Raw genomic sequence first — 16,152 nt, 5'->3', positions numbered from 1 at the left:
ATTTTGGTTTCATCTTTGCTGTGTATTTTTAAGTCCTGAAATGGCCCCTGCTAGGCTTCAGATGAGTTCAACACCACCTGTGAACTCTCACCACCTACCCCACCCACTTACCTCCTGGATGCGCTGCTTCTATTTCTGAACTAATGTAATAATTACTTTCTGCAACAGCATTCTTTCTCTTAGAGGAGTCACAGTTTTTCTAGGCAAGTCCAGCTTAGTTCCACTTTCAAAATCGAATATCTTCACTTGTCTTCGCTCTGTGTCTGACTCCAGTCAACTTGGAGCCTCGGTACTGACCGGGTCGTACGGAGGGGCCACAGACAGGGACTCCAGCCTCCAGCCAGGTGAGCGAAGACGAGTGCAGGTGTGAGCCAGAGCAGGGGCCGGGGTCAGTGATGGAAGCCCCCCCAGAGACATAACTGCCACCAGGAGTTTGTAGATGTTTATCAGACCCAAAAGTAATGATTAAAGATTTGTTATTTATGGTCTGAGACTCAGAGCCATGATTACAAGATAAATACATACGACTGAAGCAAAAGTAGCAGGCGGACGAGGTTGTAGTGATGAGAATATGGAGCCCCGGTTACACTGGTAGGGTTTTTGTCTCGGCATTTTCAACTTTAAACCTCACTCAGAGAAACAGGTGATTTCTGCTTATCAGAAGAGGTAAGATGATGGAACAGGAAAAACCCAGTAAGAAAATGCGAGACTGTCACATCACTGGATGGTGCGTGAGGCCTCTCTGTGCTGTTGTCTCCAGTGTTTGGGGGTTTTGTTTGGTTTGGTTTTTGCCTGTTATTTAATACAAAAATTAATTTTACTTCCTGAGTGGGCACAGCACCTGCGAGGCCTTTGGGGGCTGGGGTTACACCTTGCCCTGGGCAGTTGTCAGAGCGGATAATCCGGGTGCCCACAGACCCTTCCCTGCTCTTCTCTGTAGTTGGTGGTTTGTGGTGGTTCCCTTCCTGAAACTTTGGCTTCTCTGTGTTACGTGTGGGGAGAATGTTGCTCCACGGACCAAGTGCTAATGCTTATGGGGAAGAACTACTCTGCCCCCAAATAACTGCGTGGTGTGGAGACCACTTCTCCTTCTTCTCAAAGAATAATGATCTCAAGGTAAGGTCGTGGACAGTGTCTGACAAGGCCCCGCATGTCCCGTGGGTGCTGTGTGGCGGTGACAGACCCGCCGCTGTTGTCCCGGCCGCGTGAGAGGACTGGGAGCCAGGCGTGCTCAGAAGTAGCTCTGGGTGAGGGCACGTTTCTGAGGACGGTCCCATCCGCTGCCGGCTTGGGGAGCCCCTGCTTACATTCGTGACATGGTGAGGATGGCCCCTCAAGCCTGTCACACCCCCATGTCCCTCTTTGGGCAGGGTTACAATATTAGGATCACAGGCAGTCCTGAGAAATCCTGTCTCAATGTGCGCCAGCTCCCCACGAGCTAATGCTCAGACCTCTTCCTCGGCCACATGTGCGCAGCTGTTTGAAGGAAGACAGGATAAGATGAGATGGAAGTCTTGTGAGGCTCCTAAGTACATTTTTTTCTTCTTGTGAAATTGGTCCTTAAAATTAGGGTTTTCTTAGTGGACGTGTATGGAATAAAAGGTAATATTTGAGTCATGATTATCAGTGTTTCTGAATTAGCTGTCTCAGAAGGAGTTGGTGAGTGCCACCACACTGTGTGCTTGCAAGCAGGGGAGACGCTGTCCTGGCAGGCTTCTCGGGGCTCATGCCCGGCGGGGGTGACCCACAAGTGCAGTCAGCGTCCCAGGGGGCTCGGGCGTTGTCTATAACAGGCCCGCCCCATCCTGCCAGTCCAGAGAGCTCCCCTGAGAAAGTCTTAGAGACCAGTGGAAGAGCCGAAGCCGACGAGGCAGGGGGTCCTAGACAGAGCAGAGCCCCTCGGTGGGTGTAAACACGACCCATTCAAAGAACCCAGACACCCGGTGTGACTTGAGAGGATGGGAAGTGGCACAGACTGAAGCTGACAGGGTCGGCACTGGCTGGCCAGGCCGGGAGACCCCGAAAGCCACGTTAATGATAGTGCTTTAGTCCTAAGGGCAAGAGGAAACCGAGGGATGGTTGTAACAAACATGAAATTGATACAATCAGATTTTTATTTTTTAAACCATCTGTACCATGTAGAAAATAGATTTAAAGAGCATGGTCTGTTTTGGTGGCCAGACGGAAGACAGCATGGGTTGGTTAGGTTGGGGTGTGGGGAGAAGAGAATCCGGTTCTTAGACTTTGTGAGGGACAGGTGTTTGTACTCGATCATTGTTGACCCTGGATGATGGGTCCACGGAGTGGATTTTACCATTCTCTGGAATTTTGCAGAGATTTGAATTTTTCTACAGTAAAACCCTGAAAGAAAGGAAATGGAGAGAGTTCCGGCAGAGAGGCAGGTTCAGGGAGGAGACCAGGGTAGCTCTGACGTACAGTTTGGGAATTCCATGCAACAACCATGGGCAAGTCATGTGAGCTGAGCGGGGAAGTCTGGTCTGGGCTAGAGATAAATGTGACCGTCACTGGCATAATACAAACAAGTGAAATCATGTAGGAGTGGGTGACATCCCTCAGGGACGAGCCCTGACAGGTGTCGTGTTTCTTAGCAGAAAGTCCTCGTGTACTATAGAATAAGCAGATGGTCATGAACCAAAGCAATTACTACTCTGTTCATTTCCTTAAGCACCAAAAATTGACATGTTTCATGGAAAACATGCATTTGTTCTAGCCAATTTCGCCTCTCTCATTACCCCTGTTGCTTTTTTAACCCTGCAATCTGGTGCTCTCTGAAACACCTCCTCTTCTCTATTATTCCCATGCGCTCCTATCTTTGTCTGCCCTTGCCAAGTTCCTAAGCGGCTTCTCTCTCAGGACCTCAGATTCTCACTTCAGGTTTCCGAGGCTTGACACTTCATACATTTCCCTCCATGGGGTCCTTTCAGACCCTTCGTTCTCACCAGCCAGAGTGCTGCTGGGTCTCTTCCTATAGTAGAAAGAATCTTGGAATCGGAGTCCAAAGACTTCTGTGCCCTTGGGGAAGATCTGTCTGATTGGTCTTTCCACAGGGAATTCCTTCCTGGCATTTCTTGGGACATTTATGTTTTTCCAAATTCTGAGTCTGAGAAAAATTGTTCAAGAAATCATGAAAACAGAGAAAAGCATAATTCTCCTGCAAGCATGATGGTCAACACAGACACATTCCTGGTTCAACAGAATCCACCGACGGCAAGGGTAGGGGTGCTCACACGCAGTTGAAGGTTAAGGTGGCCATCTCTGGAACCACGCGGAGTGTACATTCTGGAAACGCAGTGTCATCTGATCAGTCTTCCTCGTTCACAATGCCGGGTTACAAATGTTGGTGCGCCCTTTCTGCTGCCGAGGGCATCCTTCTTACAAATAAAATACATGTTAGTGTGTTTATGCACATAATATACTTCGTGTAAATCCTTTGAGTGGCGTTCCAAAAAATAGCATGTGTTGGAAGCAAAATAAGTCCTTAAACTGGCAGTTTTGACATGTGATTCTTTGTACTGACCTTAACCTTGAATGTTACCTTATTCAAATACTACCCAACAATGTTTGCTGGCATTTTCCCGTACTTGGATATTCGCTATAAGCTAGAGTTCTTTGTAAAATGCAAAGGGAAGAAAATGTGAATTTCGTGAAATAATTTGACATGTGATCAGAAAGCAATCTAAAACCTGAATTAGCAAAAACAGTAGTCTCAATTTCAGTGGCAAACCCAAAAATTAAGTCAAGCAGACAATATTTTCATTGTTAAAGAAATTAGTTTATATGAAATAAGAAGATGTATGCCAGTTGGAAGATGCTTTTGGATGCACTTGTGAATTAAGACCATCAGTGCGGGGACGGGGGGGCGCCTGGGTGGCTCAGGCCGTTAAGTGTCTGCCTTTGGCTCAGGTCATGATCCTGAGGTCCTGGGATCGAGTCCTGCCTCGGGCTCCCTGCTCAGCGGGAATCTGCTTCTCCCTCTCCCTCTGCATCTCCCCACGACTCGTGCTCTCTCTCTCTCTCTCTCTCAAATAAATACATTTTTTAAAAAAAGAATGCTAAAATATTTTTTAAAAGTACAAAATTGGAGGAATTTTTCTATTTCTACATCTGGAATAGTTGTCATGAAACAACAAGATTATCCGATGGCAATGAATGCTGTATGTGTTTTAACATTTTGAGATAATTTTTAGATATTAAATATATGTGATACTAGCTTCCATTATCTTAGGTGATTTCTCTTTGGCAATCATTTTGCATTCCCTTTTAACGTTTTCCCTTATTAAATATCTGTATCAGGTAGAGACCACTTCACATACTGTTGAAATTATAGTCTTGCACAATGTACTCATAATAATAATAAACTTTGCATTTTTATTATATTTTTTAGCAGAAAACCTCTGAAACTCTTAGTATAACCCTATCACAGGAAAACAATTCAATCTCAGTGCTTACTCATTATTTAAAAACAGTATTAGAAGATGCAGAATAATTAGAATTTGGGGAATTCTGGTTTCTCCTTCCTGAACCTGAGGATTCATATCAGTCAGGACTTTGCAGACACTGGCAGCCACGTAAGCCCCCCGGCACTCGGGCCTCCTGCTCGTAAAGGGGCCGGCCGCTGGCATCCTCCTGGCGGGTGCCGTCTGTCCACGCCGCCGCCACTGTGGACGGGTCCTGTCCTCCAGGCCTTTTCCCTTCTCAGAGCCGTGGAGGTGATGCTGGCCCGGGAGTGAGGCGGCCTGGGGTCAAGCCTGACTGCCGTCACTGAAACCCTTGGCCAGATGCCTGACTTAGTTTCTCCCCCTGTCGAATGGGACTGCAGATGGCAGCAACCTCCTGGTGTGCTTGTGACCGTCCTTGTGTGGGGCTTAGCACGCTGACATGCAGTGCGTCCCCAGTGTCAGCTGCTCGGTTTTCATCACTCAGGTCTGTCTGCTTTGCACCCCCGCCGTCCCGGTCCTTCCCGTCTTCCTTGTGCGTCGCTGCCAGACCTCTCCTGTGGCTGATCTTTGTATTGCATTCCCCTTATGTTGTTTCTTTATCCAGAGCTCCCAGTTGCCCGCGCTGCCGAGTCCCCCAGTGCTCTGCCTGTCTCCCAGGCCCTGGCCTGTCTCATCCAGTCTTGCAACGTGGTCCGGTGTGCGAGTCAGACCCTCTCCGCCTTATCTGACCCACTCACACCCCTGCCCGCACTTCCTTGAACCTTAATCTTACACTGTTTTTTTTTTTTAAGATTTTATTTGAGGGAGAGAGTGAGAGAGAGAGAGCGTGCACACAATCCAGAGGGGAGGGCTGAGGGAGAAGCAGAATCCCTGCTGAGCAGGGAGTCTGACATGGGGCTCAATCACAGGGCCCCCGAGATCATGACCTGAGCCAAAGGCAGACGCTTACTGGACTGAGCCACCCGGGCATCCCAGTCTTACACTATTTTTACACCACCTGCCCACCTAAGTTCTAGATATCCAGCTGATTACTGATCTTACTGGCTGATTGGTTTTCCCAGAAAAGTCCAGAATTTGAATTTTTAACAACAGCAAAAATGGGCTAAGCAAACTATCACTTGGAAAAAATTGTGTTTCCTGTGATCTTTGAATGTACAAATAATTTGAAGAATCACTTTTTTTATACAAGCTGGAAATCAGTATTTAATTTCAAGCATGGAGAATCTGTTAGTATGTCTATAAGCAAAATGTCCTGTGTGTTTTGATGATGGAACCAAAACTGTTTCTTGATCTTATTTAACATCTTTGAAGAAATCTCTAAGCCTTTTGAGATATTTTGTAGTAACATATTAATACACCATTTAATCCCCAGTAACCAACTTTTGTTTCTGTTTTTCCCCTACTGAGGACCCCAAAATGTACGTACAGACGGTGTTGGATGTCCATAAGAAGTACAACGCCCTGGTCATGTCGGCGTTCAACAACGACGCTGGGTTCGTGGCCGCGCTCGACAAGGTGAGCACGTGGGCGCGGCGGCGGCGGCGCGGGGCCCGCCTGCCTCTGACTCTGCTTTGTGTTCCGCAGGCCTGTGGGCGCTTCATTAACAACAACGCCGTTACCAAAATGGCCCAGTCGTCCAGTAAATCCCCCGAGTTGCTGGCGCGATACTGCGACTCCTTGTTGAAGAAAAGGTATGAGTGACTATGTGTGTGTTTTCCTTAGTAAACCTATTTAAAGTCTCAGCTTATCTATGAGGAATTCAGCTTTGTTACATTTTACATAAAGTTGTAATCTTTGTACCTTTTGAGAAAATATTTTACACCTAATACATCTTTGTCTCCTGAAAAAGTGCTTCATGTTAGGTATTCTAGGTCCAGTTTGTTGTTTGTTTTTTTTAATGTTACCGTTGGTTTTGAGAACTGCAGGCAGTGTGACGTCTTCCGCTGAATAAAGTCCACGGGTTGGTCAGGTGGTGCTTACGAGGGTGGGAAGGAGGCAGGAGGTAAGCGTCCGTCTCGTCCTCCCGGTGCTGGCGCGGGCCTCGCTCGGCCGTGTTCCCGGGGAGGATCTGCGGCGGGAGCTGCCCCGGCTCTGGCCTGAGACAGGAGTCCCCGTGTGCTGCGGCAGTCGCATTATCGTGTGCACCCCTCACGCTTACCTCCGTCTGAGGAGTTTGTTCACTGCTGTTTCGAATTCGTCATGTAGTTTTTTAAAGTTTATTTTTAAGTCATTACTCTACATCCAGTGTGGGGCTTGAACTCACGACCCGAGATCGAGTCCCACGCTACACCGACTGAGCCAGCCAGGCGCCCCTCATACTCTATTTTAACGTGTTTCTCACCTGCTCTTCTTCCTCCTCAGTGTGTGTGTATTAAGAGATAGCGGCCTCCTGGTCTCCTGTGGCGCTCTCCTCTCCTCTCCTCTCCTCTCCTCTCCTCCCCTCCCCTCCCCTCCCCTCCCCTCTCCGCCCCTCCCCTCCCCTCCCCTCCCCTCCTCTCCTCTCCTCTCCTCTCCTCTCCGCGTTGCGCTTCTGGTATTCCAGGTTTTATGTGTGTGTTTGGGTTTTCACAGCTTCTCTTTCCCTTTACCAGCTTCTCTCAGCTCAGAAATGCTCAAGGCTGGTTTCACTTTTCCAGAGATCCATCAGCAAACACAGTCATTTCCCAGGCCTTCATGTTGTCCTGGTTTTGAGATGAATAGACACCTCTCGAAGGCTCGTGTAACCCCATTGCAAAAAAACCTAAGAATACCTATACGGACCAAGAAAAACACTGCAAACAAGTCTCACCTAGAATAGAGTTGGGGAAATCCTAAGTCGAATATTAGCAGACTCAATTGATTAGGGAACTAAAGAATAATTCTCCAGAACATAGTATAGTTTCCTAGGAATGTGGGGATGGCTTGGCGGTAGCAAATTTAATGTAATTGACTGTATTAACAGAACTGTATGTGGTCTTCCTGACAGACATGGGAAGATGTTTGATAAGGTCACTGGCTCCCTCTCTGACTTTGCCAGAAAGCCATCTTCCCAAGTCCAGTGAGAATGGAGTGTTTGGGGGTTGTTTTCTATTTATTGCAAAGCTGGTCAGTGTGTAGTTTAGCAGTTCTGGTCAGATCCTTTCATGTATACCTTCCAGGAATAAAAATGGACTTTAAAATGGGATGCCTCTTCTGACCTGATTTCTTTTTTTTTTTTTTTTTTTTAAGGCTAGGTTATGTGAAAATTTTCAATATATTAATCGTGTGCTTTAGTAGACCTTGATTGTGTTTGGCAGAACGCTTATTGTCCTTTTTATCCATTGCCTTTTCACAAGGGGCCCTCATCAAGTCTCTTGCTCTGTTATTTCTTAGTTCAGGCTGCTCAAGCAGACAGAATGGCAGGCACTTGGGAGTGTTGCTTCAGTGAGCACGCGCTAGGGAACGGAGCTAAGAAGTAAAACTCTTCGGAGAGAGAAACCGCCCTGGCCTACCCATGTGAAGAACAGGACTAGATTTCCTGAGCCAGCTATTCTTAAGTTGAAGCACCTTTCCAGAGCTTGTTTGGTGGCTGGATCATTTTATACGAATGTATGGGGATCTTGTCTAGGAGGGACTCATAAAACCTTAGAAATGTTGTTTACCCTGCAATCACCTTTCAGTTAATACTTGTTCATAGAAGAGAAAGAATCCGTTGTTAAAGACAACCCTCTGTTACATACACAGAACCACAGAGGAAGGCAGCACTTGAATGGTTTAAACCCTTCCATTATCTTTAATGATTAGGCCATTCAAAAACTATATGCCTTTTTAGTTTTTTCAACAGTAAGGTAAAGCATATGGTAGAAAGCAGTTGTCAAAGTGAAGTTCATTAATTTTGTATTTAAATAGATTATCTGAAAGGAAAATTAAATGTTTGGGGGAACTTCAATAAGTATCTCCTGTTGAATTTCACCTTGGAAATCCTAAACGATTGTTTCGTAAATGAATTCTTCCGTGATAGGGTCAGTGTAAGATGGCCACACCGCCAGAGGTGAGAAGAGTTTGCCCGCCTCTCTGTGCACTGATCTGAAGAGAGCCGATCGTTCAGACGTTCATGGCCGCATTCTGTCACATTAGTTTGGCTCAGTGGTGCTTGCTGATTTAATGTTTGCCGATTTGTTTGAAAACAGTATGCCGTTTTTTGTTTGTTTTTTTTTTAATCTCAGTTCCAAGAACCCAGAAGAAGCTGAGCTAGAAGACACGCTCAACCAAGTGGTAAGGCGCTTCTCACTAACCACGCCGGGTTCCAGCAGCCGTTTATCTACAAGTTTTAAGCTTATTTGTATAGGGTATCTGAAATGTGACAGTTAATAGGATCATCTATTTTACTTTGAATCTGTGGTGTTACTTCCTAAATTGAGTCATTAATGTTAGCATTTGTACTTTTCTCACGAGTACTAAGTCTACACCAACTTAATGTGATTTAAGGGGTTGCCGCAGCTATTTCGAGGCTGCGGGTGGTGGTTTTGGCCCCCGTACACGCTGGCTCACAGGCCAGGCAGAGCAGCTGGGGCGGCGGCGGGCGTGGGCTCGGGGCGGCGGGTGGCTCGTGCACTGAGTGTGCTCTCTCGGTGGCTCCGCTAGATGGTGGTCTTCAAGTATATAGAGGATAAAGACGTGTTTCAGAAGTTCTATGCGAAGATGCTGGCCAAGAGACTCGTGCATCAGAACAGTGCCAGCGACGACGCCGAAGCAAGCATGATCTCTAAGTTAAAGGTAAACGTAACCCTGTCCCGGAAAAGGCCCGTGTTTAAGTCACCGTGAGGGGTCTTAGTGGTTGCAGGTGTCATCGGGCAGCGTCGCGAGTTTGTGTGGTGTGGTCCCCAGTGCCCCACGACGGGAGGGCTGTGACCGGCCAGGCCCCCCCCCCCCCCCCCTGTCCTGTCAGGCCGGGCTGTGCTGCGCTCGCCCCCCGAGCACCTCCCGGCTCCGCGTGTGGGGCCTCTGCTCTGCCTTCACGCACCGGAACTGCGCAGCGGGGCTCAGCCCACACTTGTGTCTGGTGGGCTTTGAGGTGCTGGCTGTTCCGTTCCGCTCTGAGGTTAGTTCAGCGTGTGCGGCCGTATCTGCCGGAGGGCTGTGGAGCAGTTAGCTCATCCTCCGGCCCCCTCTGTGCTGAGCCCGTGCTGGTCGCCGTGCTTGCTGTTAGGTGTGGTGGACATACTTCGCTGTGACCTGAAATTATAGTTCGATGGCTGTGTGATTCTGCTCAGACCGCCGTGACAAAATTCCACAGGCTGGGGGCTTAAACAGGAGAAATTTATTCTCACAGTGCTGGAGGCTGGAAGTCCAGGATCGAGGTACTGGCTGATCCCCTTTCTGGTGAGGACTCTCCTCCCAGTCTGGTGACGGCCACCTCCCTGCTCTGTCCTCACGTGGTGAGGAGCGAGCAGACTCCGGTCTCTTCTTACAAGGGCGCTAGTTCCGTCAGGAGGGCCCTGTCGTCATGACTTCCTCTGAACAGTCGTTTCCCCAGGACCCTACCTCCCCATACCATCACACTGGGGGTCAGGCTTCAGCAGACGAGTTCAGGGGACACACAGTTCAGCCCACAGTAGGGGATAAGAGACATAAAATATGTCATCTTTGTATTCTGTTAGATAGCCTTTCTCTTCGATGCTCCGAGGAAAGTTACTCTGTGAGTAAAGATTTAGCTGCTTGGTTACGTGTAACTTTGGAGAGTGTGTTCATTTGAATCGGGACGTACCGACAGTGCGAGATGTCCAGTGTTAGCAGCTTTAGCAGCAGTTTTGGTACAGTTGTAGGATTTCCATCAGATTCCCTTGTATACACTTACGTTTTTATAGAAGTTAATAAGACACTTATCGGGTTCATTTCAGCAAGCTTGTGGGTTTGAATACACCTCTAAACTGCAGCGGATGTTTCAAGACATTGGCGTGAGCAAAGATTTGAATGAGCAGTTCAAAAAGCACCTGACGAACTCAGAACCGCTGGACTGTGAGTATCCACGTGTGCATCAGCTGCTTTCACAGGCCATGTTCTTAGAGAAGTTCATGCCCTTTGTGGCAAATGAGAGGGGTGACAAAATACTAAGGAAAGCTGCGTGATGCGTTCTCAGAAATTCCGGGACGGACGAGTAGGAAGTGCCTCCCACATGCGCTAGGGGAGTCCTGTGACCTGGTGACGTTAGATGACAGGGCACAGAGCGTGTCAGCCTTTCCCAGGGGACCCAGCCGGTTGAGAGCTGGGGGCGCTGAGCCTTGCCCTCTCCCACTTGCTGACGTGGCCGCCCCACCCTGGGCACCTACGAGCTCAGGGCTCCACACACAGTTTAATATTTACTAAGTTGCTTTAACCTTAGTTCGGATCCAATCTAGCACTTATTTTTTTAAATGAAGAGAAACGGACTTGGCTGTATCGATGACAGCCTCAAACTAAGCAGAGATCTCACGGCTCCAGATCGGTGTGCAGATGCGGGCGGGCTGGGCGCCAGGCCACGCTCCTCTTGTCAGGTCCGCGGGGGTGGTCGTGGGCCGATGATGCTGACATCCTCACGTGGTAATGCTGTCTTTTTAAATAAAAAATGGGAACTTTACTTTTCTCCAAAACTAAACTCTTCCATTGTTAAACTTGGCAGGGAGGCCAGTGGACTCCTCGGCTCTTTGTGATGATGGTATTACTGTTCTAATTTATAGTTTATAGATATTGTATATAGTGTTGGTGGTCGCGAGGGCTACACAGAACATCCTGAAGTGAGCTGTTTACGTTTGGGGTTTTTGTTTCCTGAGTTGGGGCCTCCAGGGGCGGCCGTGCTGGGCGGGCTCAGGGGCGCTCGAGTGGCCCCAAGGCCTGGCAGCAAACCCAAGCGACCGGGGCAGAGCAGGCCAACGGTGTCAGAAGTCTGAGCTAGAAGTGAAACGAAAAACTGTCCCTCTCTAGAGGAAAAGCGTTTCTGGCTCTTTCCCCTTTTACTCATTTTAATTGAGTGAACTAATTTAACTGAGATATGGTCAGTTCTTCATTTTATACTGAAACAGAGTTTTTCATTCAGTATGTTTCTTTTAATACAAGGCAGTCCACGTTTATTTGAACGGCAGCCTTGTTCAGTTCATGGGACTAACTGTGTTCCTGCATTTCATTCCCCGCCTCAGTGGATTTCAGTATTCAAGTGCTGAGCTCCGGGTCGTGGCCCTTCCAGCAGTCTTGCACGTTTGCCTTGCCGTCGGAGGTAAGGGTGGCTTTGTCTTGGGTTCTGTTAGTGCTGAGCAGATGAGAAGGGTGACCTTGGCCTTGACCCCCAGGGTGCCTGCAGAAGGCCTTCCCGTGGGCCGGCCATGCAGCAGTAAGGTGGGGGGGCCCCCAGGGCGGCGGCTGGGGGCCGTGCTGCAACCCCCCGACAGTAACCTGCGTGCCTTACGGTTAGAAATGGTTCTCGATAGGACCCTCGAATGCCTACGTGAGTCCAACACCTACATTTGTATTTTACTTTTATGTTCTAAGCACTTTGTCCTGTAAACTTGGCAAGGTGTATTTATTGAGAAATGCTGACTGTGGGATGTGGTGAGGTAGCTACTCCACACAGTGCTGTCTGTCCTCTTGTCCAGTTGGAGCGTAGTTACCAGCGATTCACGGCCTTTTACGCCAGCCGTCACAGCGGCAGGAAATTGACTTGGTTGTATCAACTGTCTAAAGGAGAACTGGTAACCAACTGCTTCAAAAACAGATACACTCTGCAGGTAAGATCACCCTTCTGTTCTGGAATATATGTATTTTTTAAGTCTAAATGAGGATAAGACAAATCGTGGAACTCAGAATCCAGTGATTGGTGCCACAGAATCTACAGAGTTAAGCTTCTGGCAAAGTCCTGTAGTGGTTCACACAGCCCGGGTTTGAGAGTGAGAGGAGCTGAATCCTGATGCTTTCTCACTGACGGACAGGTGACTTACTGATGCCTCAGTTTCCTTCTCCATAAAATGGGGGTGCTAGTGCTTACGCTTTGGAAGTGATGTGAGAATTTAGTGAAATAACATGCTTAATAAGCGTTTGTCACAGCTCCCACCTGCCGCACACTGTGTGTGTAGCTTCAGAAGCCGGAGTTTAGTGTACTTAATTACGGTAATAGCCCTTTTCCCTTGGCAGAGCAGCTCCACGTTAATAATAACCCTCAGTGCTTGCCGCAGGACTGAGTACGGACTAGTAAGAACTGCGTAGTTACTGTTTCAGTTTGACAGAGGAGAAACTGAGACCCGGGGCAATTTAAGTGACTTCCTCGGGATCCCAGCTTATGTGTGGCAGAGCCAAAATTTCAGTGAGCGTGGATGCATAAGTAGCGTGTATTTACGTACACAAAACGTCATAGAAGAAAGTTCGAAATTATTTCAGTGTTTGAAAGGTGGGAAATGACGTCTTTCAGGAAGACGTTGCATTATGGTGGAGTTGTGACACTTTGTATTCTCTTTTACATAGATCTGCTTGATTTTTTGCATCTATCAGAAGAATTTGTTTCATAAATAAGTTCTTCAGACTTAAGCTCTGGATTTTTGGAGGTTTTCCCATGCATTTAAATTTTGCTTCTCTTTCTTTTATATGTGGGGCCTCAAAGGCATCCACCTTCCAGATGGCGATCCTGCTTCAGTACAACACGGAGGACGCTTACGCGGTGCAGCAGTTGACCGACAGCACTCAAATCAAAATGGTATCTTAGCGCTTCTCGGCCTCTCGTATGCGCCACCTCGCCGTCTCCTTAGTCTCGTGAGCGCTGGAGGAGGGAGTGGGGAGAGGACGTGGGGGTCCTTGATTGGAAATAGCTACTGGCCTTAGGACTATAAATGATGCACGTTCCTTAAAAACTTCATTTTTAAACTCAGTGTAACCTACACCATGTGTACGTATGTGCACGCGCACGCACACACGCACACACAAATGTGAGCGCAACATGCTTTCTCCCGTTCGTTTAACCCATTCTTAACCCTCTTTACAGCTAGGCTTTTCTTACTAAGCTCAAATGTCACTTAATTATCATGCTATTCTTCCTATCAGTCATGTTCTTTATTGAGACATATTTCACATACATAAATTTCACCATTTGTAAATAGTTCAGTGGGTTTTCACAAGGTCGTACAGCCAACCACCACCGTCCAATTCCAGAACATTTCCATCATCCCAAAAAGAAACCTATTAGCCTGTAGCAATAACTGCCCTCTACTCCTCAGCCCCTGACGACCACTAACTTACTTTCTGTCTGTGCATTTGCCTACTCTGGGCATTTTGTGTTAATGGTGTCATAGTATGTGCCTTTTCTGTCTGCCTTTCACTTGTATTCTCAAGGTTTCTCCGTGTGATAGTGTATAGATCTCTCTTATTCTGTTTTATGGCTGAAATACATTCCAGTGTATGGATGGACCACGTTGTGCTTCTCCATTCATCAGTTGATGGACATTTGGGTTGTTTCCACATTTTAATTATTAGGAATAGTGCTGCTGTGAACATTCGTGTGCAAGTTGTCATATGAACATATTTTCAGTTTTCTTGGGTATATACCTAGGTGTGAAATATCTGAGTCATGATGGATTTAACTCATTGAGGAACAGCCCAACTGCCCCACGATGGCTGCATCCATTCAGGGGCTCACCAGCCGTGTAGGAGGGTCCAGTTTCTCCACACCCTTGCCAACATTTGTCATTCTCTCTTTTTTTTTTTAAATTATAGCCCTCCTAGTGGATATGAAACAATCCTTCATTGTGGTTCTGATTTGCATTTCCCTAACAACTGATGATGTTGAGTGTCTACTCAGGTTCTTATTGACCATTTATATATATATATTCTTTAGGGAAATGTCTACTTGAATCCTCTGCCCGTGCCCATTTTTTATTTGGGTTGTTTTTTTTATTGTTGAGTAGTAAGAATTCTTTATATATTCTGTACATAGAGCTGCTTTTCCTTTTATTGCTTGTGCTTTTGTTGTCCTAAGGAGCCATTGCCTGATTCAAAGTCAAAGATTTCTTTCCCTCTTGATTGGTACTGCCTTACTGAAAATCAGTTGGCCGTAGGTGGATGGGTGTATTTGTGGATTCTCAGTTCTTTTCCAGTAATCTGTATGTCTGTCTTTATGACAATATCACATTATCTTGGTTGCTGTTTTGTAGTAAGTTTTGAAGCTGAGACCTCCAGCTTTGTCCTTTTTCAAAATTGTGTTGGCTGTTCCGAGTCCCTCGTATTCCCATATGAATTTCAGAATTCGCTTGTCCGTTGTTAGAGGCTGCATCGAATCTGCGGATTGCTTGGGGTGGGGGTGGTAACCTTTGTCTTACGAGTAGTAAGTCTTCCAACTCCTGACCATGAGCAGCTTTCCATTCACATACGTTGTCTTTCATTTCTCTAAATTGTGTTTCATAGTTTTATATCTACAAGTCTTGCACTTTGGTTAAATTTATTCCTAAGTATTGTGTTTGGTGCTTTTGTAAATGGAATTGTTTGTTCGTTGCTAGATATGGCTGAACTCAATTTTTTAATTTTTTTGAAGATTCTTTAGTGGTTTTTCTCATACACAGTCATGTCATCTGCAAGTACAGCTAGTTTTACTTCCTTTTCCTATTTGGATGCCTTTTATTTTTCTTGCCTGATTGCTTTGGCTAGAATTTCCAATACAGTGTTGAATAGAGATGGTGTGAGTTGGCATCCTTGTCTTATTCCTGATCTTAGGGGAAAGCTTCAGCTTGTTACTATTAAGTATGATATTAGCTATAGGTTTTTCTTAGATTCCCTTTATTAAAGGAGTTTCCTTCTATTCATGGTTTTTTTTGTTGTTTTTTTTGTTTTTTTTAGGGTTTTCATCATGACAGAGTGTTGAATTTGGTTAAACTGCTTCTCTATTGAGATAAAAATGTGCTTTTTGTTTATTAATGTGGTAGATTGATTGCTTTTCTTATGTTGCAACCTCACATTCCTGGGGTAAACCCCACCTGGGCATGGGATATAATACTTTTTATATGCTGGTGGGCTTGGTTTGCTGGTATTTGCTTGAGGATTTTTACGTCTGCATTCACAGGAATATTGGTCTGTTGTTTTCTTGGGATGTTTTTGCCTGGTTTTGCTGTCAGGGTAATACTGGCCTCATTGAATGTCAGGAAAATCATTTATTGTTTGATCGTGCTTCAAGTTAGTCCAAAGTACATCTGCAAATTCTAATAACAAACTGGATTTGCGCCTTTGTATGTAAGTCTTTCTCATTCCTCCTCACATCAGGAGGACTCGCATCGGGGGAGAGGCCCAGGCCGCCACAGGCTGTGGGGAGGGCGCTGCCCTTGGCACCTGCTCCGCAGAGCTGACAGGTCCATGGGTTTTCGCTGCACCTGTCTCAACTGGTCTGCAGCCGAGAGTAGCACTCCATGCGGGGAGGGTGCTCCCTCCCTGCTCCACACTCATTCTTCCATCAGATCTGGCTCACGAGTGAGACCTCTGCCGGTGTCCTTCTAGATGCGTCCGGCAGTGTCCCAGTCCTGCTCTGCGGGTCTGGCCTGGTCACTAGACCAGAGGCCTCTCGCTTTCGTGGCTTTAGGTTTGTGCCCTCGGACCAGAATGGGTTTCCTGAGAGTCAAGGGCAGGCCCACTCTGTCCGTCGGGGTAGGAGGTGGGGATGGGTGTGCATCCAGGGGACAAGGGGCAGATGGTACTGTCCGGTGTCATGGGATCCCAAAGCCGAAGGAGAGCCGGG

General features: G+C 47.0%; 1 protein-coding gene across 6 annotated transcripts in view; it reads left to right on the top strand.

Annotated features, from left to right (window-relative positions):
* The window catches only part of CUL1 (cullin 1), a 100,345-nt gene that overhangs the window by 80,842 nt on the left and 3,351 nt on the right, over positions 1-16,152 (top strand). For 5 of the 6 annotated variants that reach the window (XM_032401383.1, XM_032401384.1, XM_032401386.1 and 2 more), the window contains exons 10-16: positions 5,868-6,151; positions 8,645-8,693; positions 9,063-9,194; positions 10,319-10,436; positions 11,591-11,667; positions 12,044-12,175; positions 13,042-13,134. In XM_032401383.1, the coding sequence (XP_032257274.1) occupies positions 5,868-6,151; positions 8,645-8,693; positions 9,063-9,194; positions 10,319-10,436; positions 11,591-11,667; positions 12,044-12,175; positions 13,042-13,134 (885 nt within the window). The remainder of the gene's footprint in view (positions 1-5,867; positions 6,152-8,644; positions 8,694-9,062; positions 9,195-10,318; positions 10,437-11,590; positions 11,668-12,043; positions 12,176-13,041; positions 13,135-16,152) is intronic. The other variant, XM_032401387.1, reaches the window with a different exon arrangement.

Source organism: Phoca vitulina, unplaced genomic scaffold (assembly GCF_004348235.1).
Source record: "Phoca vitulina isolate PV1807 unplaced genomic scaffold, GSC_HSeal_1.0 scaffold4, whole genome shotgun sequence".
In the NCBI taxonomy this organism is placed as follows: domain Eukaryota; kingdom Metazoa; phylum Chordata; class Mammalia; order Carnivora; family Phocidae; genus Phoca; species Phoca vitulina.
This window is presented reverse-complemented; position numbering and strand designations above follow the sequence as displayed.